The sequence below is a fragment of the Nannobrachium achirus genome, assembly GCF_963921795.1.
Source record: "Nannobrachium achirus genome assembly, chromosome: 20".
Lineage (NCBI taxonomy): Eukaryota > Metazoa > Chordata > Actinopteri > Myctophiformes > Myctophidae > Nannobrachium > Nannobrachium achirus.
The window spans coordinates 27,666,518-27,688,845 of record NC_137827.1 but is presented as its reverse complement, the minus strand read 5'-3'; the positions used below and the strand labels follow the sequence as shown (position 1 = coordinate 27,688,845).

The window sequence follows — 22,328 nt, the reverse complement described above, 5'->3', positions numbered from 1 at the left end:
ATGCAACTGAGGAATACAAGTATATTTGTCATTCTTAAGAGGAACATTCTTCGCAGTGAGGCCTGGAGAAACAGCACATTATCGGACTCTGAACTGTAAGACTGATCGTTTGTTTATTTATTTATTTTCTTTACTTATAGCATACGATCTAGCTGCCTGGGCAGCTTGCTTTCTTTGCACCTTTGCTGCCGGACAAAGGATCACTGACCGGACCAGGGTGCTATTGTAACTCACGAAACGAGTCATTTGAAACGCGTGGATTGCATATTACATTTATGCACGTTGCACTTCATCAGCTAATTTCACCAGGGGTAACGTTTCTTTTTTTCTAATTCATTATTCGTCTACACAAGAAAGACAAGCAGCGTCAGCTAATAGCCCTACACAAGGAATATCATTCTAGATTGATCACTGTGCCAGGTTATAATAACAGCAGGACTTCTACCACTAGTCTACTTTACCAGCTATAGTATAGCCAGCGTTTTAAGCTCAGCGTATTCATGAAAATGATGCGGATGCCCAAAGGCGTCTCTCCGGCTTTGGGCCGGGGAGCAGCCGGACCCCCGTGCTCCCAGCAGCAGAAGTTAAAGGTTATGTCCGCCGGAGGAGGAGTGAAGACGGACCTGTTCAACACGGGACTGTCCAGTCCACCGATGCACACGATACCGTCTGGGTATTTCACCCAGATCTGCAACACCACCACGGTGGCCGAACAAAGAGCTAGCTGCCTGTATTCAACCCCCCACGGACCAGAAGCTAAGCCGGTCAGATCATCCTCCGGTCGACTGCCGGTAAATACTCGAACAAACACACTCACATACACTCTACACACGCACACACAGAACAATACACTCAGAAACTAAATGTGCTGCATTCTACTTGTCTATGCAATAACCAGTACACTGTGTGGGCAGATTAATTCCTGATTTGCATCGGTATGCATACTGTAAATGGCTTTTTTTCCTCCTCTGATGAGTTGACGTGATAAAACCACAGAGGAGCCACTGTGGCTGCTGTTGTGTTTGACGTGAATGAATCGTGTTGCTGCTGCCATTTCTTGTGGGGTCTGAGAAACTACTTTATGTCTGTGACATTTGTCCCGCACCCCAGCTGTAGCACACAGACAGACAGACACAGTGTGTGTACGAGGCTTGGGGGGGGGGGGGGGGGGTCGTAGTTGATAATGTTTGAGAGTGTTTTGGGGGGCCCCAGTAGTGAAAAGGAAGGATGAGTTGCCCCACAGTGGGAGGTTGCAGGGGGTGTGGGGGTAGCTGTTACAGAATGAAACAAAGCCTTTGGGTCATTTCATGACTATAAAAGCACTGCACAGATTTCTGTTTTTTAGGAGCCTGGAAATAAAAGTCAGATTATTAGAGAGAGCAGCTACACTTTGTTTGGATCTAACATTAGGCTGTCCAATCTGCTATTACAAGTAATTAAGTAATTATTACCCTGGGTCTATGGTGGCACTCGTTTATTTAGACAGCTTGTTTTGAGTGTTTACACCACAGGACAGCTGTTCCAACTTCCAGCCAGGACTCACCTACAGTATCTGATCTGCACCTGTCATGTGGTCGTGTAACCTGTCTGTCTATGGACACCGGACCGGTGCCGGTCAGAGGTCGTAACTGGACAACTGGTCTGTTTTCCTGGGAATGGGACATGATGTGCAATTGTGCATGTTCCTGAGAAACACTGAGACTTTGTTTGTCCTCGGCTCATATCCATGTAATGAGTAGTGTTCATGGCAATAATATTATTGACCATATGATGTGCGCTTCACTCTTGTTACATGGAAGCCATAGAGTTACTGTTTTTGGATTATGTAAAAGGACCTTTTCTGATCCAAAGACTCAAGGCCTTCTCCTTACAGTAATATAGTATAGTAATATACAGCAACACACTGTCTATGTGACAGGACAGGGACAGAGTGAGCAACGTGGAGGCACTCCACACCTGTTGCTGTTTGTTGGGTCGCAAGCACTGGTCCAATCTTCTCAGATCTAGGGAAGTGCAGCGGGGGCTAAAGGGGTTAATGGTCAGGGAGGGTCTCCAAATCTCATGTTAACTCCCTTGGCCTTAGACCTGTCCCCACTAATAGGCCCATCCAAGAGGATTAGTTGAGCATAAGCAAGGTGCAAAATGTAGGCTACCACCTGGTTTATCATAGGACACGATGAACCTTATGACCATATTCTTTTAAGCCTTTTATTTACTCTTGCAGCTTCAGGTTTCTGGTTAAGTTTGAGCAGACTTAGTAATAAGAAGCATAATAGTTTTGTTCTGCTGACATGAAAACACCACATAATTAGAGACCTTTTGCTTTTTTTGCCGCTGCATTGTCTGAAGGAAGCCGAACTAAAATATGTTTTACTCTTACGGTATGTACCTGTACACGATAAAGCTCAATCTTGAACCTGGTTCAGTTGAACATGTAGTTCCAGAAGGGTGTTCGACTCTAGCACTGGGTGTATAAGTCCTGGGTTGATATGGCACTGTAGTATTGTGTGCAGTGTCATCAGGAGGAGATGGTGACACTTCTCTGATAAGCAACCAGGATGCTGAGTGTGTTTAACACTGATAGGGTGTTCTCGCTCTCTCTGCCCAAGACACTGACTGTACAGACGGACTCCCTTTCTATGTTTGTCTCTGTTCTAACCACATTGACCACACTTCAGGGATAATGCACATACAGCTATAATAGCAGAGACCAAGACCATAGATCACTGCTGTTGGATGAATGCCAACACGGCCTGAAATTGAGCTTAAAGGAACTAAAGAAATGTGTTCTTATTAATACATTCTGGAAATTACAGGATGTACTTTATGCCTAAAGTCCAGGCATGAGGACACTTCCTCTGAACACAGAGTAACATTTAATCTTCCATTAAGCAAAGGAGAAGTAATGAAGTAATGCTTCATTATGACAGCAGCCAGTCCATGTTTTGGCAACAGCAATGTTTGTTTTAAGAAATAAACAAGGTTCGGAAGGAACAACCACAACCCTAAAAATACCACCGTCAACGCATGATCTTAAGTGTCTATTCTATTCCTTCCTTCCTCTGAAAACATCGGATGGTTCCCCTTTCAATCTGTTCTCATTTTAATAGGTGAAAAGAGAGACTAAATGGGAATCGGGAATGACATTTTGCGTTTAAATACTTGCTCTTTTTGAGTGCTTTAGTTACTGATAAAGGGGGCAGGATCTTCATTGGAATGTGTGCACTCACTGTAGTAGAGGAAGCTTATTGTGAATGTGTATGGCATCTCAAGCCCTTGTTCATGCTGTGTGTGTGTGTGTGTGTGTGTGTGTGTGTGTGTGTGTGCCCTTTTGCTCTCTGACGTGCATGTTGTATATGACAAATTATGTACGCCACAGCAGCATAGTAATAATGAGTCCGAATAGATAGCCTTCTATGTTGAGGATAAGGACCAAGAGATAAACAGTTGGGTCGTCCCAAACAGAATGAGTTATTGTCGAGAAAAATGATAATCTTGCTTTCTTCTTTTCCTCCCTTGTTTCCAAAAACCTGGGTTTTAACGCAATGGGTGTTTAGACCATTATAATACATTTAGCCAACCATTTCCTTTTAGGATACGGGGGTTAGCCCTTTGGCTTAGCGGTGTGATACATACATATTCAGCGCTAAGTCAGGGTCATAGTCTTCTGACAATGACCCAGTAATGAGGTGGGACATCCCCCCCGCCAGTGTCCCACCTGATCGTTAACGCTTCTCTGGTTTCTGCCAGTCCCTCTCTGTGAACTGCTCACTTCCTTCCACTAATGCTTATAACAACATGCTAACCACATTCTCACTGGTTTGCTAGGTGAGAGCTAGCCTAGCAGAACACAGGGCTCAGTCTCCAAGCTTAGCAAGTTGCTTTGAAAAACTGTTGTACAGTCAGTGCTCAAGTGTGATCTGTAGGAATGAAGGCCTACCGGACACAGCCTTGCCTTTTGAAAATGCACTGTGAAAGTTTATGGTAAACAGTACACAGAGGACTTCAAAGACAGACACATATATCTTCTCTAAAGCTAGTAATTTAGCTGTCTGTGAACTGGTGATACTGTTGTGGCACTCAAATTCCTTTCTGTTTGTGAGTGAGTATGTTTAGAAAGGCTGGTCTGGTCAGCGTTGGCCACTCTCACTGTAGCATCGGCTCCTGTAAAGGTTTTCTACTTGAATCATAGGCTCGGAATCAGACCACTGTCATATAAGGAAAGGTAGCATATGTTTTGCCGAGGCTTTAATGGGGTAGCAGGGCAACAACATGGGAAGAAATAGAACACAATGTCAACCTGATGATTATTTCTTTGCTCCCTGGCCGTCCTACTCATGGCATGATGTAAGGATAAATTACCTACAAGTTTGCGTGCAACATCCACAACATGTGCATAAACTAGATCTCCCCTCCCCTGCTTCCTCATTGTGGGCATACATGCAAACATGGAAATGTTATGGCAAATAACCTAGCCCTTTGGTGCTAATTTATGTAAATAACTTTTTTGTACGTATATCTCCCACCACAAAGGAAAACATCCCTTTTTACTTAACAGGTTTTCTGTTAAAGTCAATGCACCTATAACTTATAAATGGGAGTGGCAGTGGGCTCAGGTGGCCGCGGTACAGCTGCAGCTTGGGAACCGTAAGGTTCCTGGTTGCATCCTCAGCTCCTCCTAGGTTTTAGAGTCGAGTGTCTTTGAGCAAGACACTGAATCCTGCTGTTGATGAGCAGGTCGTTGCCTTGCATAGTTTGCTCTGCCATCGGTGTGTGAATGGGTGAATGTAATGCAAATGGTAAGCAATTGTATGCAATGTCCTTCGCACACAGCGATCCTCCACAGAAATCCCTGTTGGGGACTTCCATTCAGATTGTAAGATCAGGCTGCCGGGGTGTGAGATCGGCCACGTTGCCCTGCTGTTCACACTTGAACCAAAAGCTACACCGTTCTACTTTCCATCACTTGCCTTGTTTTACCCCAGCCTCAGGCCAGCATCTAGGCCCAGGAGGACCATAATGTCCTCAGTGGGAGGGGGTTTGCATATCAAAGCCCCTCCGCCAGGCAGCCCACCCAATACAGAACAGATCCGCCCTTCTCTTTCACTCCCTCAGGGACTCATTGACAATCATGCCAACAGCTAATGCAGCTGGCATTGTTGTTATTATTTGACCGGCCATGGGTGTGGTAACTAAGTATGGTTTTGTGTGCAGAGAGGAACAGCAGATACTATTTGCAGGCATACAAGGACTTGCCCTTGGCTTCGCCTTAGATGGAACTCACTGCAGCCTGATAGACAAGGTTTGTTGGTTGAGGAGAGGCCCAGCTAACAGAGTGTTGAAAGTCTTTCACATGACTGAGATGAGCAAAATACCACTGTGGAAAGTTCACCACTGGAGAAACGGCGGGAATTAAGCGAGGGAGGAATGGCAACAGAGAGAAGCAACTCGCGTGCAGCTCTTGGGTGTAACTAGTCAGAATGAGGCAATAGTAAACATGAGTGTGTGGTCGTTTCTGTAACTCCACTGACTTGGAGATAAGTGGCTGGTAGAAATGCAGTAGATCTAAGCCTAAAGTTTGTTGTGTCAGAGTGTCACTCGAAGAAAAATACCATATTTTTGGTGCAATGAGGACTGAGGTATAAATTAGGCTTTTACCGGTTTAATACACTACACTTTTAATTGGTAATCGAGCTCACTGAAGACAGGGCCAGTTGCAGAGACAGTTATTGAGAGAGGCAGAGGAGCTTAACCTTTTTTTATTAATTATAATTATTTAATTAATTGTTCCCACATACATTTCAGTTGAGTATTTTATTAGAACCCCTTGTAATCTATTCAGACGTATATATCGCCTAATGGCCCAAAAATATTGAGCTATAATTTTTCATATCGTCCATGCAGCCTTAATGGTAGTGGCAGTGCATCTATGTGGACTTATTTGAATTGGTTTGGCTTTCTGTAGGTCTCCCGCAATAAATAAGCATGTCCTTTTATGACAATGTATTGCACTTGTCTTTGTGCTTGCATGTGAGGATCGCCTTAAACATATCTGCACCCTGTAGTAATTTGTTCATTTACAGTGATGGGAAGTTTGCTGAGTTCTCACTCACAGACAGACAGGCTGTATTTTCACTAGCTGAAATGCTGTTTGCATAACTTGGCTGACTCACCATATAAATCTCTCATGCAAGCAAAAGGAGCCCCTCACCCCATACAGCTGCAGGGTGAAACCGTTGCTTCTCGCTCTCATTTGACGCCCTGGATATGGTTGAGTGTCAAAGAGAAGACCAATGAGGTCATGCCATGTCTTGTTAAGAAGAATACGTGTTTCGTTCAGATGATAAGAAAGAAAAGGTTTACAAATTATAGAATGAATGAATTCAATATTAAGACTGGGTAGGAATGGGGCACACCCGTGATTGCAACATCTCCGGTTCGATTCCAGTCAGTGCTGTTCCCTCTCTCTACACTCAGCATCCTGTCTCTCTACACCAGGGTTCTTCATCGTCCGGGACCCCTAGGGGGTCCTCAGAGTTACTACAGGGGGTCCTCCAAATCTTTGTGTGATAGAAACCTTTTTCTCCTTTTTTATAACCACTTGAAACCTAGCGTCCATATTCGGAGAACTTTGGCCAAAAATAGCCGATCTACAAGCTCACAACACCTCGCAGCGGCAAAGAGCTTTGGTGTAGAGGGAAAAAAGAGCAGACTAAGTACAGAGTAAAAGGTCAAGTTGATTAAGTATTGACGGTTCAAGAATCCAAAATGCACAAATGATTGTGCTGTCATTGTGCTGTCAAAAGATGAAACTCTATGCAATCTATTAACAGGTTTTGGGGGTCCTTGCTTCATCTCTCTCTCAACTAAGGGGTCCTTGGACTGAAAACGTTGAAGACCCCTGCTCTACACCCTCTTATCTAAAGACAAAATAAATAATGACAAAATGCAGCTGCAGTTATTGTTAACCCACTGACATCTGATCTCCTGTGGTTTCTGCGTTTGACAGCTACAGTCAGAGTGGTGTTGAGGCAACAAAGTGCGTGTTAATCCCAGTATCCCACATCATTCTGTCTTCATTTAAAGAAAAACTGGGCTGTCACTCTTGTCCTTTGTCTGACTCTGCCTGTCCTCTATGTGCCCATATGCTGTAAAGATTAACACAGCCACACAGCCACACACACACACACACACACACACACACACACACACACACACACACACACACACAGCCACACACACACACCTGCTGTGGAGTTCCAGATGTCGCTAACTAACAGGTGGACATGTCATGGAGCACCCTGGGACAATGGCAGCCTTCATTAACCCCACAGCAACCCTAAGGCACCCACTCTCCCTGGCATAGTCCATGCCCTATCACTCCATCAACTCTTTTTTGACATTGACTTTTTTGGAGCTGTGTGAAGCACAGGCTCCCTATACGTGGCCGTGTGGGTCTGTCTGTGTGTCTGTCTGTATGTAGCCTGAACTTCCTAAACTTCGGCACGCCACTAGTCCCACAGTTTTGCCACCACACACTCGCGCCATATGTCAAATCGAACGGCTTACTCGGGAATCGTGGGCTATTACTTTTCTAAGAGAAAGGTTCTATAGTTTAATTGATATTAATTTATTAGTGAATTAATTTTCCCCATTGACTTATAATGGGAATCGCAAAAACTCACATTCAATTATTTGTCTCTCGCAAACCATAGGGGCTAGAGTTTCAAGACTTGGAGAGGAGGTTCATAATGATTTCAAGGATTAAATAAAAAATAATTGTGTCATTTGGCCGCATGGTGGCGCCATAACACCCCACTTTACGTTTTGGCCTGTAACTCTTGAACCGTAGGTCGGAAAATTAAAAATATTTTTTCCCTGGATTCCTTGGGTCATGACGCATCTCCCCATATAGGCCACGCCCATTTGCGCCATGATAGATTTTCCGCCATCTTGAATTTTCTCCAAAACACACTTTTTGCTCCTTTTCCTACATATTTTCTTCAAATGTCACAAAAATCGGTACACATGATCCACACACACACACACACACACACACACACACACACACACACACACACACACACACACACACAGCTCCACTTCACACGGGTGTGATTTTTTTTTTTTCTCCACTATTTAATCATTGAACATTCACCCCATCATGTGTTTATAGCCCTGCCCTGTCACTGCCAACCCCTGCTGTTGGTTTTAGAGGGTGCAGCTTTGCCATGTCCACTTATTATAAGCAACTTTGGCCTTATGTTTCTTTAAACTTATTAGAATAGCTTTTTTTGCTTGTTTTTGTCTTATTTGGACTTGCTTTCAATAAAATAAAAAAGATATAATAATAATATTGTAGATCGGTATATATATATAATATATATATATATATATATACCCCAACCCCCATCTGAAAATGTTTTGTACCAGGGAGCCCCATAGCAGATATATGTGTATTTGGTATGTTTCAAAAATCGTGCAAATATTCCACATTTCCACAATCTCACAACGTGTTGCTTCACTATTGGCTACGCTTTGTGAGCTTGTAGCCGATATAGAGTGCTCATGTGGCCTATTAGCTTCTTTTGGGGCCGAGACCTGGTTGCTTATTTCTCTCACAAAATCTGGCAACACTGGTCAGCAGCTGCTTTCACCTGACAGTGAAGGTTTCACAGGGAGGGAGGGGGTGTAACGTGTGTGGAGGGTCACCCTATCCCCTGCCCGCTACCCACCCAGAAACATGTGTTCTTTGGGGCAATATCATATTTTGGGGCAATATCATATACATAAAGAAAATATTAAATGCAGGGTGATCCTTGTACATCCCAGTAGTCCAATGTCAAGCAGGAGTCATTATTCCCAAAGAACAGAATAGACAGCAACTATTGCTTTTATTGTGTCTTTCACCAGTGAGTGCACAGGAAGATTATTCACCCAGCCTGAACGGGAGCTGATGTTTTCCTTCCTCTTCAGCAAATTAAGACATGCATGGTGCCTTTTTAAGTGTATACTTTGTTCATGAACATGTAGGGAAGACAGAAGAAGCAACAGTAAGAATAGATGGGTGCTAACTAGGGTGTAGGCTCAGAGGGAGATGGAAAGAAAGATAGCAGGGTGAAGCCCCTTTTCGACTGCAGCTTTAGCACCACACCACACCACATAAAATATCTATATTTTCCATTACACAAAAGTACCCCTATCGGTAAGAAACAAATTGACCCCTTTAACTTTGTATTACAACTATTCTAATTATAACTATAATGGATTACAACTGTGATTATAATACACTTTAAAGTATTAATAGATTACTATGATAACTATAATACACTATAATAGTTTATAATAGTGATTATAACACAATAGAATCTATTTATGTATTTATGTATATTCATGTACAACTATATCCTGGTGGTCAAAATGAAGTCAGTGAGTGAACAGTCATTATGAAGTGTTTGGCCTAGCTCAGACCTACTCTAGATTGGATACTTTTTAGTACCACGTTTAGTACCACTTTCACACCACTCTATCCAGGTCCTTGTAGTGGAAAACCTGGCACAAGTGGGCGGTGTGGAGTGGTGTGGTGTTGGGCCAATGGAAAAAGGGCTTTATTTACCGGTAGGTTCTAACCAGAAGCTACTAATAACCCAGCAGCCACAGCAATGTCTGGATGAGATCCTACGCCTCATTAGTTCAGTCAGTGAGTGTGTAGAGGCGGGTCATGTGTGGGTCTATAGGTGTATGCTCATAATGTTTGTATTAAATTGTGCACTCTCTTGTTAAATCCTGTCAAGTATAGCTGTTCCGCATCAGCGCTCTTAACCTGAAGGCCTACTAGTGGAAAAGGCCAACAGAGTATAGGAGCTTAGCAATAACGTGCATCACGGGAACATTAAACATTTAATAGGAGCCTTGAAGCCGTCAACCCAGTCGAACCCACTTCCCTTCCCATCCCTTGGAACTAATTAGGCAGCACATGATTGCCTTTCAGTTTTGTTATGATAGAGCTACAGTATGTAGGTCAGTGAGCACAGTAGTCATATGAAGGTGTTTTCAGAGTTTATGACGGGGGTCAAAGGTGTGTGTGTGTGTGTGTGTGTGTGTGTGTGTGTGTGTGTGTGTGTGTGTGTGTGTGTGTGTGTGTGTGTGTGTGTGTGTGTGTGTGTGTGTGTGTGTGTGTGTGTGTGTGTGTGTGTGTGTGTGTGTGTGGTGAACAGTTGGTTTCAACATGTGTAGCACATTGGAGTCAGGTGATCAACCGTGTGTGTGTGTGTGTATGCTTGTCTTGTGGTGGCTGTGTGATTATAGCAGGCAGCAATGCATGAGAGTGAGACACCCCCCCCCCTTCCCCATGTTGTAATGGCAGCCAGATGAAAGGGGAGGGCAGAGGGGAGGAGGAGGAGGAGGAGGAGGGGTCATTGAATGATTCTAGGGATTTCCTCGCATTTCGCGGGCAGTAGGTCGAGAGGCGGACCCAGGCACACTCACTCACTCAAGACCACCAGCCCCCTCTTGAAGTACTTGGGCATGTGTGTGTGTGAGAGGGAGGGGGACTCTTTGTCCCGTTTCTAGAGGGCCACCGTCACATTTACGGTGTGGCACCATTCAGCAACCCCTTATTTAGCACTTTCACCTGTTGGGATGGGCGGGGCTTATTCCATACATTTTATATACCCATGATTTAAAGCTTGACCCAAATCAATGTGATTTGTCGTTTATGATGATGAAGCATTTAGGATGAAGTGTTGTTCCTCAACAACAGCAGGCTGAGATGCCATTCAAGTAGTGTGGCTGTTTTGGGGTATTAAGCCACACTAAGCGATGGTTTTGATTTGATCTACAATTCAATTCAATTCAAAGGGCTTTATTGGCATGAGAAAACATGTGTTTACATTGCCAAAGCAAGCTCACAACATTGTGAGCTTGTTATCATCATGCAACCAAGTATAAAATAAGCCATTGCGACGCCATCAAGGCCTGCAAACACACATTTTAGTCGACAAAATCAACTGTAGTTTTAAAATCTTATATTTAGTTGACTAAAACACATTTCACATGAGTAAAATATGACTAAAACGAAATGAAATTGTATTCAAAAGAAATTTGCTGTCAAAATCAACACTGGTTTGCACTTATCCCCAATATACAGTACATGCTTACTTTGTTTTTTGAGTACTTTTTTGAAAAGTCACCCAGAAAGGGACACAGGGGTTAATGTGGTTAATGATATAAATCAACTCTCTGGCTCTCCAGGCTAAGAGGAAACTGGACCTAGAAGACCCTCTTTACCTGCCAGAGTTCCGCACCCCAAAAGGCAAAGGCAATGCTGCAAACAGGATAGCAAGTCCCAGAAGTAAGTACTTCAGTTGAATGGTAGCTGCAAAGAGAGGGGATTCTTGTTGGTGTAATGGTGTCTTTCTACATTTTTTCTTTTTTGTAAACTTGCAAACCATAGATACTAACAGAAATGGAAATATGTGCTATTCATGGGGTGTCTAGTTGAAAACTATGAAAACTTGCAGCTCATGTCTGTCTGTCTGTCCGTCCGTCCGTCCGTCCGTCCGTCCGTCCGTCTGTCTGTCTGTCACACCTCATGCTCCATATATGGTCAAAATACAGCCCATTGTGTCAGTCTCATGTGGTTTATGACGTCAGACATCTATGATGTCTGATGTCAGTCATCTCCATATATGGCCAAAACTCTTTAATTCTGTCCTTGGCGTGCATGTGCTCATGTGCGCTTTCAACATTTTGGGGGGGAAAATTGAGAGAGGTGCCCAGTCTACCCACTCTTCCCACCTATCCTGTTACCTAGTCAACATTCTCATCTCATGTGCCTGGTTGTCTAATGTCTCGTGTGTGTTGCCCTCAGCTCCCAAGTCCCCAGGGGAGAGGACGCGCTACGACACCTCACTGGGCCTGCTGACCAAGAAGTTCGTGGGCCTGATCGCCGAGTCTCCCGATGGCGTCCTGGACCTCAACTGGGCCACCGAGGTCCTCGAGGTCCAGAAAAGGCGCATCTACGACATCACGAATGTCCTGGAGGGGGTTCAGCTCATTCGCAAGAAGTCGAAGAACAACATCCAGTGGATGTGAGTAGAATGGATTAGAAAATACTGTTCAGTAGAGCCTGACCAATGCCAGATATTTAGTCTGATTGTAGTCTTTTGACTTGGGGGTATTTTGGTCATGCATTAACATTTAGCACCTCATTGACATGCTGGACAGACTGGGGTGTTTGCGTGTGTGTGTGTGTGTGGGGGGGGGGGGCTCCCTGTTGAGGAGTTATGGTGCACAATGGGTTTCGCTAGGTTGCAAGTACTGCCTTTTGTTTTGTTAAGTAGGCTAACAGTAGTGAGAGATAGCAGCGTGATACATACAATTTAAGCATTTAGCAGACGCTTTTAATCCAGAGCGATTTACAATAAGCAAGGACAGGTCCTATCATCATATGCATTGAAATAGTCTAACCTAACCCAAACATAGGTAGACCAACCAAAAATCGGGTGTGGCTGTACCTGTGTATGTTTTTATGTTCCTATTTATCTTCATAAACATGATATCAAATCAAATACAACTAATTCGTAGACCCCAGGTTGGGGAGCCCGTTCCGAGACCACATATTAACAATGTTTTGACCAATGTTGATCAAAGACAGAGATAAACAAATAAATATAAATAACTTTATGATAGATGAAGTAGAGGTTAAATTACGTGTATAAATTACGTATATACATTTCTATTAAACTCCATATCTGACAAGAAAGTTAACTTAAATTATATAACGAGGAAGCAAACAAGTAAATACAATATACATTACACACACATGAATGTACCTTTTTTAACTTCTCTTTTAGCACACTTGCCACTAAGACACTAAAACAGTCAATGGATTTCGTTTTTGTTTATTATTATACTCTTCAGGACACAATTGGCTGCATAACTGCCAGTACAAAAAAGTAAAACAATGGTCAATATATTGGTCAAACCGATATTTATCTGATATACTGTATGGTCGTCGGGGTTCTACTGTTGAGGTATTCTGCTGGATAGTAGTTTAGACTCCCACATGCCGTAACTAGCAGATATACAAGCTCACAACGCCTCACGTTCATGACACGTTGTGAACTTGTAGATCTGCTATTTACTGAGCAGCACACCGGCACACAACTTAACTGAGGCTTTACAGGATATCACCAAGGTGTGATACTAGACTGACAACACAGATGTATTGACTGTTTATTGTTGAACCGCGTCTTCTCATGCTGCGTGTGTCTGTGTGCTCCCAGGGTCGGAGGTGTATTCGAGGGGGGTGCAGCAGGGGGGCCCAAGGCCCGCGCCCTGAGGAAGGAGCTGGGGGACCTGGAGAGAGCCGAGGCCGCTCTGGATGAGCTGATCCAGTCCAGCTCTGCACAGCTCAAACACCTCACCGAGCACAAAGACAGCCAGAGATATCCTTTACATCGACGTTTACTGAACAGTGGACCGTGGACCTGAAAACAGTCCTTTACCTGAGGGTGTGCGATCAGGGATTGAATGTAGGAGTCTCAGAAGTAATGTTGGAGACCGGTGCCCGTAGTCAACATCAATGTCCAGTTGTGCAATACCTGTTGTACCGGTATCTATCTGTCTGTAGGCACTCTTTAATGCCCATACATAGAGTTCCGTGTCCAGGCCAGTCATCTCCAAATTTGGGCACTGTAGTGTCAGTTGGGCTTTGTTGATGTCAGTTGGGCATTGTTACCATGGTGGCGACACTGTTTGTTAAGTATATCTGCTATGTTTTGGTAGTTAAACCATAAAATAGTGGTTAAAGTAATAATGCGGCTTATGCCTAATCATGCGTTCCAGGTCTTAATTGGTTGAAATTACAACAATTAAAATAAATTCCATAAAGTTTCTCATAAGTGGAAGTGAAAATAGCTGATCTACTGTACAAGCTCACAACGTGTTATGGAGCAATGTGTTTGTAGATCTGCTATTTTCAGTTGTTTGGGTCCAGGCCTCCAGGGGACACATCAAATTTCTCTTTTGTGTGAATGTGTGAGATTGTACACGACAAGTTGAGAGAACCTCTATGTCCATGAGATTTACATTTTCTCAAGCTGGTTTTGTGAGATCTGTCAGCAGTGCACCAGTTATGCAGATTCATCATGACCCATAAATATTGAACCAGTTGTTGTACACACATATATACATCTTTCTCTGCGTGTTTATGTAGCCTATTTGTATCCCATCAATGTTGTTATAACCCTTAACCCCACTGCACGTTGGGCTATGTGACCTACCATGACATTCGCTCCATAGCCACTCTCCAAGATCAAACGGTCATTGCCGTCAAGGCCCCCGCAGACACCAAGCTGGAGGTGCCAGAGGCAGCAGGGGTGAGTTCATATTTTGGTTTCTGGGGGTGCTCAGGTGGCACAAGGGTAATGTTCCTAAGAAGGTTATGATAGTTTTAGAATTTTTCATAAGTTATTATTTAGTTTTTCCAATAGCGTGTGCTTCACATCCTCACAGTGAAGCACCTCACTAAGAGCCTTGACGTCACATGTGTATGACAGGAGTCATCTGTTTGTCTGTGGTCCCTCTACACTATGTGTTAGCAGTGACAAGGGACTGGAATACATGGGAAATAAGGCATAAAAATGTTCGTTATATCCCGAAGCCATGCATACAGTTGTAAAATGTTGACTTTAACAACTATCCTCTCTATCTACCCTCCTCACTAGGGTCAGCAAGGATCGTTACAGATCTATCTTAAGAGTAAGAATGGTCCCATCGAAGTGTACCTGTGTCCAGAGGAGGCTCTGGAGGATGCCAGCCCCATCAAATGCTCCATCACCCCCAAAAAGGAATACCCACAACCCCTACCTCAGTCCCTGGGTCCCCCTTCTACACCCACCATGGGACCTCCCAGCTTCAGTATCAAAGAAGAGTACAGTGTCAAAGAAGAGCCTATGGAGGGTAAGCTGGGATTTAGGAGGAGGCTCAGGGTATTTGTACACGAGGAAAAATTCATCTGAGTCCGCTAAACTAAACTATTGATACGGCCATATTGACACACAGACGCGTATTTATGACCCAGTCCGACACTTTTGAAAACGACTCTGCAAGTGGATCTTTTCTTTTCCGTATTGAGTTCGCAGCCGTGTAAAAGGACCAGTACGGAGAATACCATTACGTCAGCTTGTCAGAAGCTGGTCAGACTGGCGGTCGTACAGGGCAGCTCACGGAAAATAGCAGATCTACAAGCTGTTAGCTTGTAGCACGGCTATTTTTGAGAAACGTATACCATCAGAGCCTGCTCAGTATTTTGCAAGAGTCTGTAGAATTGAGCCGACGATACTCCTGTAGAGTGCAGAAACCAAGCCTAAATAAGCCAGAGACATTTTCCCGTGGCACATTTGAACTAAATACCATTTTAACAAAATACCATATACTCTGGTCTGATGCTATATTTCGCTTATTTTTCACCACTACTTTGAGACTGGTCGTAGACAGCGCAGCTCGTTCGCCTCAGACTCCACAGCTCGCATCATAATAAACTTTCCGCCTGCTCGGAGATGAGGCTCTGCCAGTGACGTCAGTTCAGCAAAAGCTAACGTATGGCAACATGACTGGTGTCTTGGACACACAAAGGCAGACATGCAGACACCAGTCATGTTGCCAATCCTTAGCAACAGGCATGATGAATTTAAGTACATTTTATTATTTTCCCCTGTAGCCAAGGTATTGTAGTTGTACATGCTGCCATACCTTGCCGCCTCTGCAGTGCAGCACTTGAGATACTTGGTTGCATTGCGGGAGTGGGACTCATTCAATATGCGAAAACAGACGATAATATGGCGTTTGGGAGCATAATTACAACGCATGTCTCATTAAAAACAATATTATATATTATTGCGACCGTAAGGTCGCAGTTTAGTATCAAAACCTCCACCGGCCGTCCGTCGGTCGGTCGGTCACACGTCACACCTTTGCCCTGCTCATATCTCCGCATCAGTATGACATCACACTGCTGACATCAGTATGACATCTCACTAAGGGGGTCATTACATGAGGTCGATTTTTTTGTAGACGATAGTTTTTACTATTGATTCGGCCATTTTGACACACGGAGACGCGGTTTCATGACCCTAACCGATACTTTTCCGAATTCGGCTCTGAAAGTGCATTTCTGCGGTTTCGCATCAGTTTCGCAACGGTGTAATATCGGAATTCGGCCGTGAGGGAGAGTGCGATGATGTCATAGCACCCCCTCCTCTGCTCCCCTTCCCCTGCTGCATATAAGTGTCAGTCTGTCAGACTAACCGAAAATGTATTATTATTATTTGTGTTGTTGTAGGCCTAATTAAAACCCAGAAAATAGCCCAGTGATCTATTAGCACAAACCTCATTTGAAAAATGTCAGGAGTAGTCTATATGAAAGCCTTTTAAAAATGTCTAATTACGCACAAGTCGTTGCACCTGGGCTGGTACCCTAGCTGGCCTGTCGGAGTTGCAACAGCTCTCCTCTCCGCAAAGTTAAATTAAACCATTAGGCTATGGTATTCCATTCTAAGCAAAGCTATGATTAATGACTATTTTGCGTCCCCCTTTTTCAACTTCTCACCAAAAAATACTGGATTAATTATTCATGCACCGCGCCACATCACAGACGCAGCGGACTTCAGGTAATGAGTGAGTTATTGTAATATGCTGAGTCTTGCTGACAGACAGACAGACAGACAGACAGACAGACAGACAGACAGACAGACAGACAGACAGAATAAACATAACTGTCCAGTCAGTCAGAGACCATCACAAAAACTTCCTCCATATCCTCGCTCCCTCTCCTCCAGTCAAAGAAATCATGTCGCTTTTTCTCTCCAGTGCGTCTAGCCTCCTCTTAAGGCACGCATGTTGCTTCCAAACTAGGCAATTTACTTAAAGCCATAACGGAAGGCTATGATTGTGACTTCCAGTGAAATAACAGACTGCCAGTGGCGTATGGCGTCAGTTCATTAATTTATTCCGTTAGTTTATTTTGCAACGGCGACGGCACATCATCCTCCATTGCGCCGCATCCCAGTGCAGTGCGTCAGTTCAGTAAGAGCTAAGGTATGGCAACATGACTGTTGTCTGGTCTTGCACGTGCAAGGCACGCATGCAATACAGTCATGTTGCCAATACTTAGCAACAGGCATGATGAATTTATTTTAAGAAGTACATTTTATTATTTTCCCTTGTAATCAAGGTATGGTAGACTACCATACCCATATGTGCCTCTGTAGGCTAGCCTACTCCGTTAGTTGCCTCGCATGGTGCGTTATACTTCTGTGTTGCAGCTAGAAGACAGAACTCACTTAATATAGCCCATCCCCGTAGATAATGTCCAGAAATATGCTCCATAGGCTATAAATGTTCCGACCTTCATCTTCCAGGTGACTTTTGTTGGTGTTTCACTTCACCTCGCTAAAAACCTCCTTTTGCTGGACTCATTGAATATGCGAACAGATGATAATAATATGGATTTGGGAGCATAGCCTAATTACAAAGCATGTCTCATTAAAAACAATATAGGCTAGGCCTATATTTTATAGTTGAAGGGTAAATACACAGTATAGGCCTATGTAGGCTGGGAACATGACACATTTTGCTTGAATTCATGCGTTGTCAACTTGTAGTATAAACACAGAAAAACGAACCAACAACAAGGTGTAAACGCGACGTTTTTTGGGTAATAAATCCAAAACGAGACCGGCAGCGTTTCCAATCGTCCTGGTATAAAGACCCCCTAAGTCTGACCTCACAAGCCCCATATTTGGACACGAACAACATATAACTCCATATGTTAAACAGTTGGTTGCTAGGGTAAAAAACATGGTTGCTAGGGTAAACAGTTGGTTGCTAGGGTAAAAAAACATGGTTGCTATGGTAAACAGTTGGCTGCTAAGGTAAAAAAAAACATGGTTGCTATGGTAAACAGTTGGTTGCTAGGGTAAAAAAATGGTTGCTATGGTAAACAGTTGGTTGCTAGGGTAAAAAAACAGAATTGCCCCTTTATACTGTAGGGCTCGTTTGTGTATTTTATGACATCACGCCACATCATCGGCTGAGGACTGTGTGATGTCATCATATCTCCATATATGGAGACATAAGTTGCTCATGCCCAAATATGGGCTGGTGAGGTCAGACTTAGTGTGATGCGTAGGTTATCTCCATATATGGAGATTCAACTTCAATGAGTATATAAGACCGGCATTATCTACCGACAGCTGCTATAAGCCAACCCTGGCGATAAGGTCTGAGTCGAAGAAATGCTTCTTTCCTGGCAAGAATTGCCCCTTTATACTGTAGGGCTCGTTTGTGTATTGTATGACATCATGCCACATCATCGGCTGAGGACTGTGTGATGTCATCATATCTCCATATATGGAGACATAAGTTGCTCATGCCCAAATATGGGCTGGTGAGGTCAGACTTAGTGTGATGCGTAGGTTATCTCCATATATGGAGATTCAACTTCAATGAGTAACCATGGCAAACTGTCAACTGCCCGTATGTCTTGAGCGCAATTGAGAGCGTTCGTTACACCCCTAAAAACCAGTACTTGGGATTTGTTGATGTAAATGTTCACATAGAGTGTAATAATTGGTAAAACAAACTTTTGGCCTATTAGGGAGTCTTACTGGTAGTTGAAGGGTAAATACACAGTATATGTAGGCCGGGAACTAGCCAATACGAGGTTTAAACGCGATACACGTTTTGGTAACGACATCAAAACGACAACAAACCCATATAATCGTACCTTCAATTGACAAATAATGCTGGTGAATAAAATTAACGCATGGAAGGACATTTTAGGGCATGTTTCAACTATCCACTTAAAAAAAGGCACTGCCATTTTACATGAAACCTTTGAGAGAAAGGTTTTATCAGCTGAAGGTGTAGCATAGGCTTGTCTGGAAATGCTTGCTCTGTCTCTAAAGTCATGTCATCAACATGGATCTGTCCCATTTCCCATGGCGGTCGCTTATCTCCCGATTAGGGAGACCTATTGGTATAATTAAGTATTCACAATGCTCATTGTGTAGTACTTTCATGAAGGCAGGTCCATTAAGACCGGGGACACATCTGTGTCACTTAACCACTTTAACCCTTATTCTAGCAGATATACAAGCTCATATAGCATGGCACTCTGTGCCGCGTTATGAGCTTGAGCTATGTAGATCTGCTATTTTTGAAAAACGTGAATATTTGTGCACATCTTTGAATATATATTCTTCTAAAGAGAACATTTTAACTCAAATCTTTGCTTTGTGGGTCCCTGGAACAAAATATTTTGAGATGGGTGTCCGTGGTCAAATACATATAATTCTAGAGGTCCTTGACATTAAAAACTTTGAGCACCACAGATAAAGAAACACAAGTTTATCAGAAAACCATTAGGATTTAGAAATTCTGAAATGTTTTGGAATTTTTATAAGATATATAAGGTATACAAATGGAACTGTCAGAATTAAGGGGAGACCTTGAAATGTAAAAGTTTGAGAAACACTGTTGTAGATGATAATGAGCTCAATTTCATCCTCCTTTCTTTCCTCTCCCCTCCTCCCACTCTTCCTCACACAGTCAACCTGTCTAAACCGGACCCTGCCCCTCTCGCCACTCCGGCCCCGTCTAGTTCCTCTCTGCTGGACGTGGAGGGTCTCCTGGGCCTGCCCCCCAGCCTGCTCCAGATCACCGAGGACCAGCTCCCCGGCACCGCCTTCATCCCGGACCCCAACACCCCCTTCGTCAGCTTTTCTCCCCCCCTGGACCACGATGACTACCTCTGGAGCTTGGAGGACGGGGAGGGGGTGTCCGACTTCTTCGACACCTACGACCTGGGAGACCTGCTCAGGAGTTGAGACAAGAGACACAAGGTGTGGGGGTTATACGGGGAAGAAGGGAGGGAAAAGAGGAGGTCAAATTTGGAATGGAATGCCTCGTTGGGGGCAGAGAAACATTACACTATGAAGCCATTACTATTTGCTTTAGCCATGCCTGTTCGATGTCAATGATTATAAAAGGGGATTTAAACCCCCTTGGTTTATTTTTATAATGCAAAAATATATTTTTTACATTATTTTTTAAAGAGGACAGGGTTTGGGCTGTGATGGACACTGGTGTGGTGCACTGTACCACCAGTAGGACGCGCTGTTTCTAAACTGGTAGATTTGTTTCTGCCAAACTGCCATAAATATGCTGACCAAGGAGAGGTTTGTAAATGTCATACAAACATGGGGGTTTATTATGCATATCACATTTGAGGCGGTGTTTACAGTGTGAGATATCTCAGGAATTTATTTTTTATGTCTTCCTCAATTCCAAAGTCTAAAATGTTTGTTCCACTCTTTGACCCATAGGGGGCAGTCTTGTACTATGTTAGCTTTAACTGTCTTTCAGTTATACAGGTTTCAGTCACTGGATGAGAGTAAGCTAAAAAGCCAGCACCCAGAGCAGGGTGGGTGTTTATAAGAAACCTTATCTATATGTATCTCATCACAGATACTTTCCTATTTGATCGATTGTAAATAATTTGTTGAAAATTTGACCATTAATGTTTTATCTATGTGAAAAACGCAGGTAGATCTGATTTTGAAGGTGTATGTTCTCTACCTAATCAGGGTCGTTCTATTTTTGTAAAGCCAGGTACAGTTATGATTGGCAACATGTTTCCAAATATTCTCATGATCTATGCTGGACCCATAGCCAAAGCTCAAAGGTCTTCTCTTAAAGACATAAAGTGGCTACCGATTGGACCACAACAATCTCTCTATCAATGATATAAAGATGTCTTATTTTTAATTGATAACGTCAACTTTGATAGATCATTTTTAATTGATAACATCAACTTTGAGATCTTATTTTAAATGATAGCATCAAATTACTTTTTGGCTAGTATATAAATACTATATGGAGGAGGGATTTAAGTGATGCCATTATGTTATTATGGTTAAATGGTGTCATTTTCTCTTCTTGTCCCAGGGGGGGGGGGGGGACTTTTGATTCAATGGCATTTTGTGTTTTGACAAAGAACCCCATACAGAAACATTGACTATTTTTTTTTTTTTTTTTTACTACACATTTTTTAAAAGTCAAAATAAGTGCCCCCAAAGTCAAGCTTGTGACTTGTCTGTCATTAAAACTATCTGGAAACATTCTATCTAGACATTTGGCTACCTGAATTAATTCCTTGCTGAAGTGTGTTTGTTTTATTTTTATTTTTATTTGCTTCCCCCACACGGTGTGGGAGATAAAGCTACGTGTCCTGTCCTACCAAAACTTGAAATGGTGTGTTTGTGTGTGTATTTGAAGGTTTGGGAATTGGGTGTGTATCTACATGTGTGTGTTTTGAAAATGTAGATTAGCGAATGTGAATTCAGAAATTTGTAGTTCTTTTTTTTCCTTTTTTTTTTCCTTCTTTTTTTTTTACTGTACAGAATGTTTTTTATTTATACCTACCTTTCTGAAAATAATTGGAATATTGATACTACCCGTTGTACAGAGGATTTGACTGTGTTTGAATGACATGCAGCACTTAATATTTTGTAATGTTGTGTGGTCTGTTTGAATTGATTTAATAAATATGAAAGCCATGGTTTACATTTGGGATTCAGTTGTTGATGTTTTTGATGAGGTATTTGCCAAGTACATTTGCACATACAGTACGTGCTCATTGAATACCCTCCACCTTATCCAGAATGCCACAGCACGTCTTCAACCTCTCAAAATAATGTTTTTATTCACACGTCGCCAGCTCGCCACCCTCTAGCGTTTCCTTCACTGGCTTCTAGTTGCTGCATTCCCACACTCGGTACCACACACTGGTGTTGGTCTACACCTGTAGCCTATACTTTCATGACATCCTTAAAGGGAAAGACCACCCATTTTCAATATTGAACTATGTCATTAATATACCTTAGAGGAGTTGTGTGGAAATAGAAAAAAAGTTCCCCCCCTTCTGTGTTGCCTAGAACTGGAAGATTGATTTGGGGGTTTGTATTGTAAAGTACAACTTGATGACATCACACCGTTGTACTTTACAATACAAACCCCAAAATCAATCCTCCAGTTCTAGGCAACACAGCTAGGCAACACCCATTTTCAATATTGAAAATGGGTGGTCTTCCCCTTTATCTTCTCTCCCCCGTGGCTCTGAAGCTGTGGAGGCAGGTTAAGAGATTAAGATTAAGAGGTTAAAACAAAAACTCTATGTTGTGGTAGTACTCACTGCCATAGTGTGTTTATTCAGTAACGGATCTCCCTGTCTCTTCAGCTCTTTATTAAACAGAAAATAC

General features: G+C 43.0%; 1 protein-coding gene across 1 annotated transcript; it reads left to right on the top strand.

Annotated features, from left to right (window-relative positions):
• Positions 1 to 506: 506 nt before the first annotated feature.
• On the top strand, positions 507 to 19,895 carry e2f2 (E2F transcription factor 2; the record flags this gene model as incomplete). The annotated part of the gene is made up of 7 exons (XM_080750215.1): positions 507 to 791; positions 11,254 to 11,353; positions 11,873 to 12,092; positions 13,290 to 13,451; positions 14,270 to 14,384; positions 14,733 to 14,967; positions 19,618 to 19,895. The coding sequence occupies 7 exons, from the start codon at positions 507 to 509 to the stop codon at positions 19,893 to 19,895; spliced, it is 1,395 nt and encodes a 464-aa protein (XP_080606341.1).
• Between the last annotated feature and the right edge of the window lie 2,433 nt (positions 19,896 to 22,328).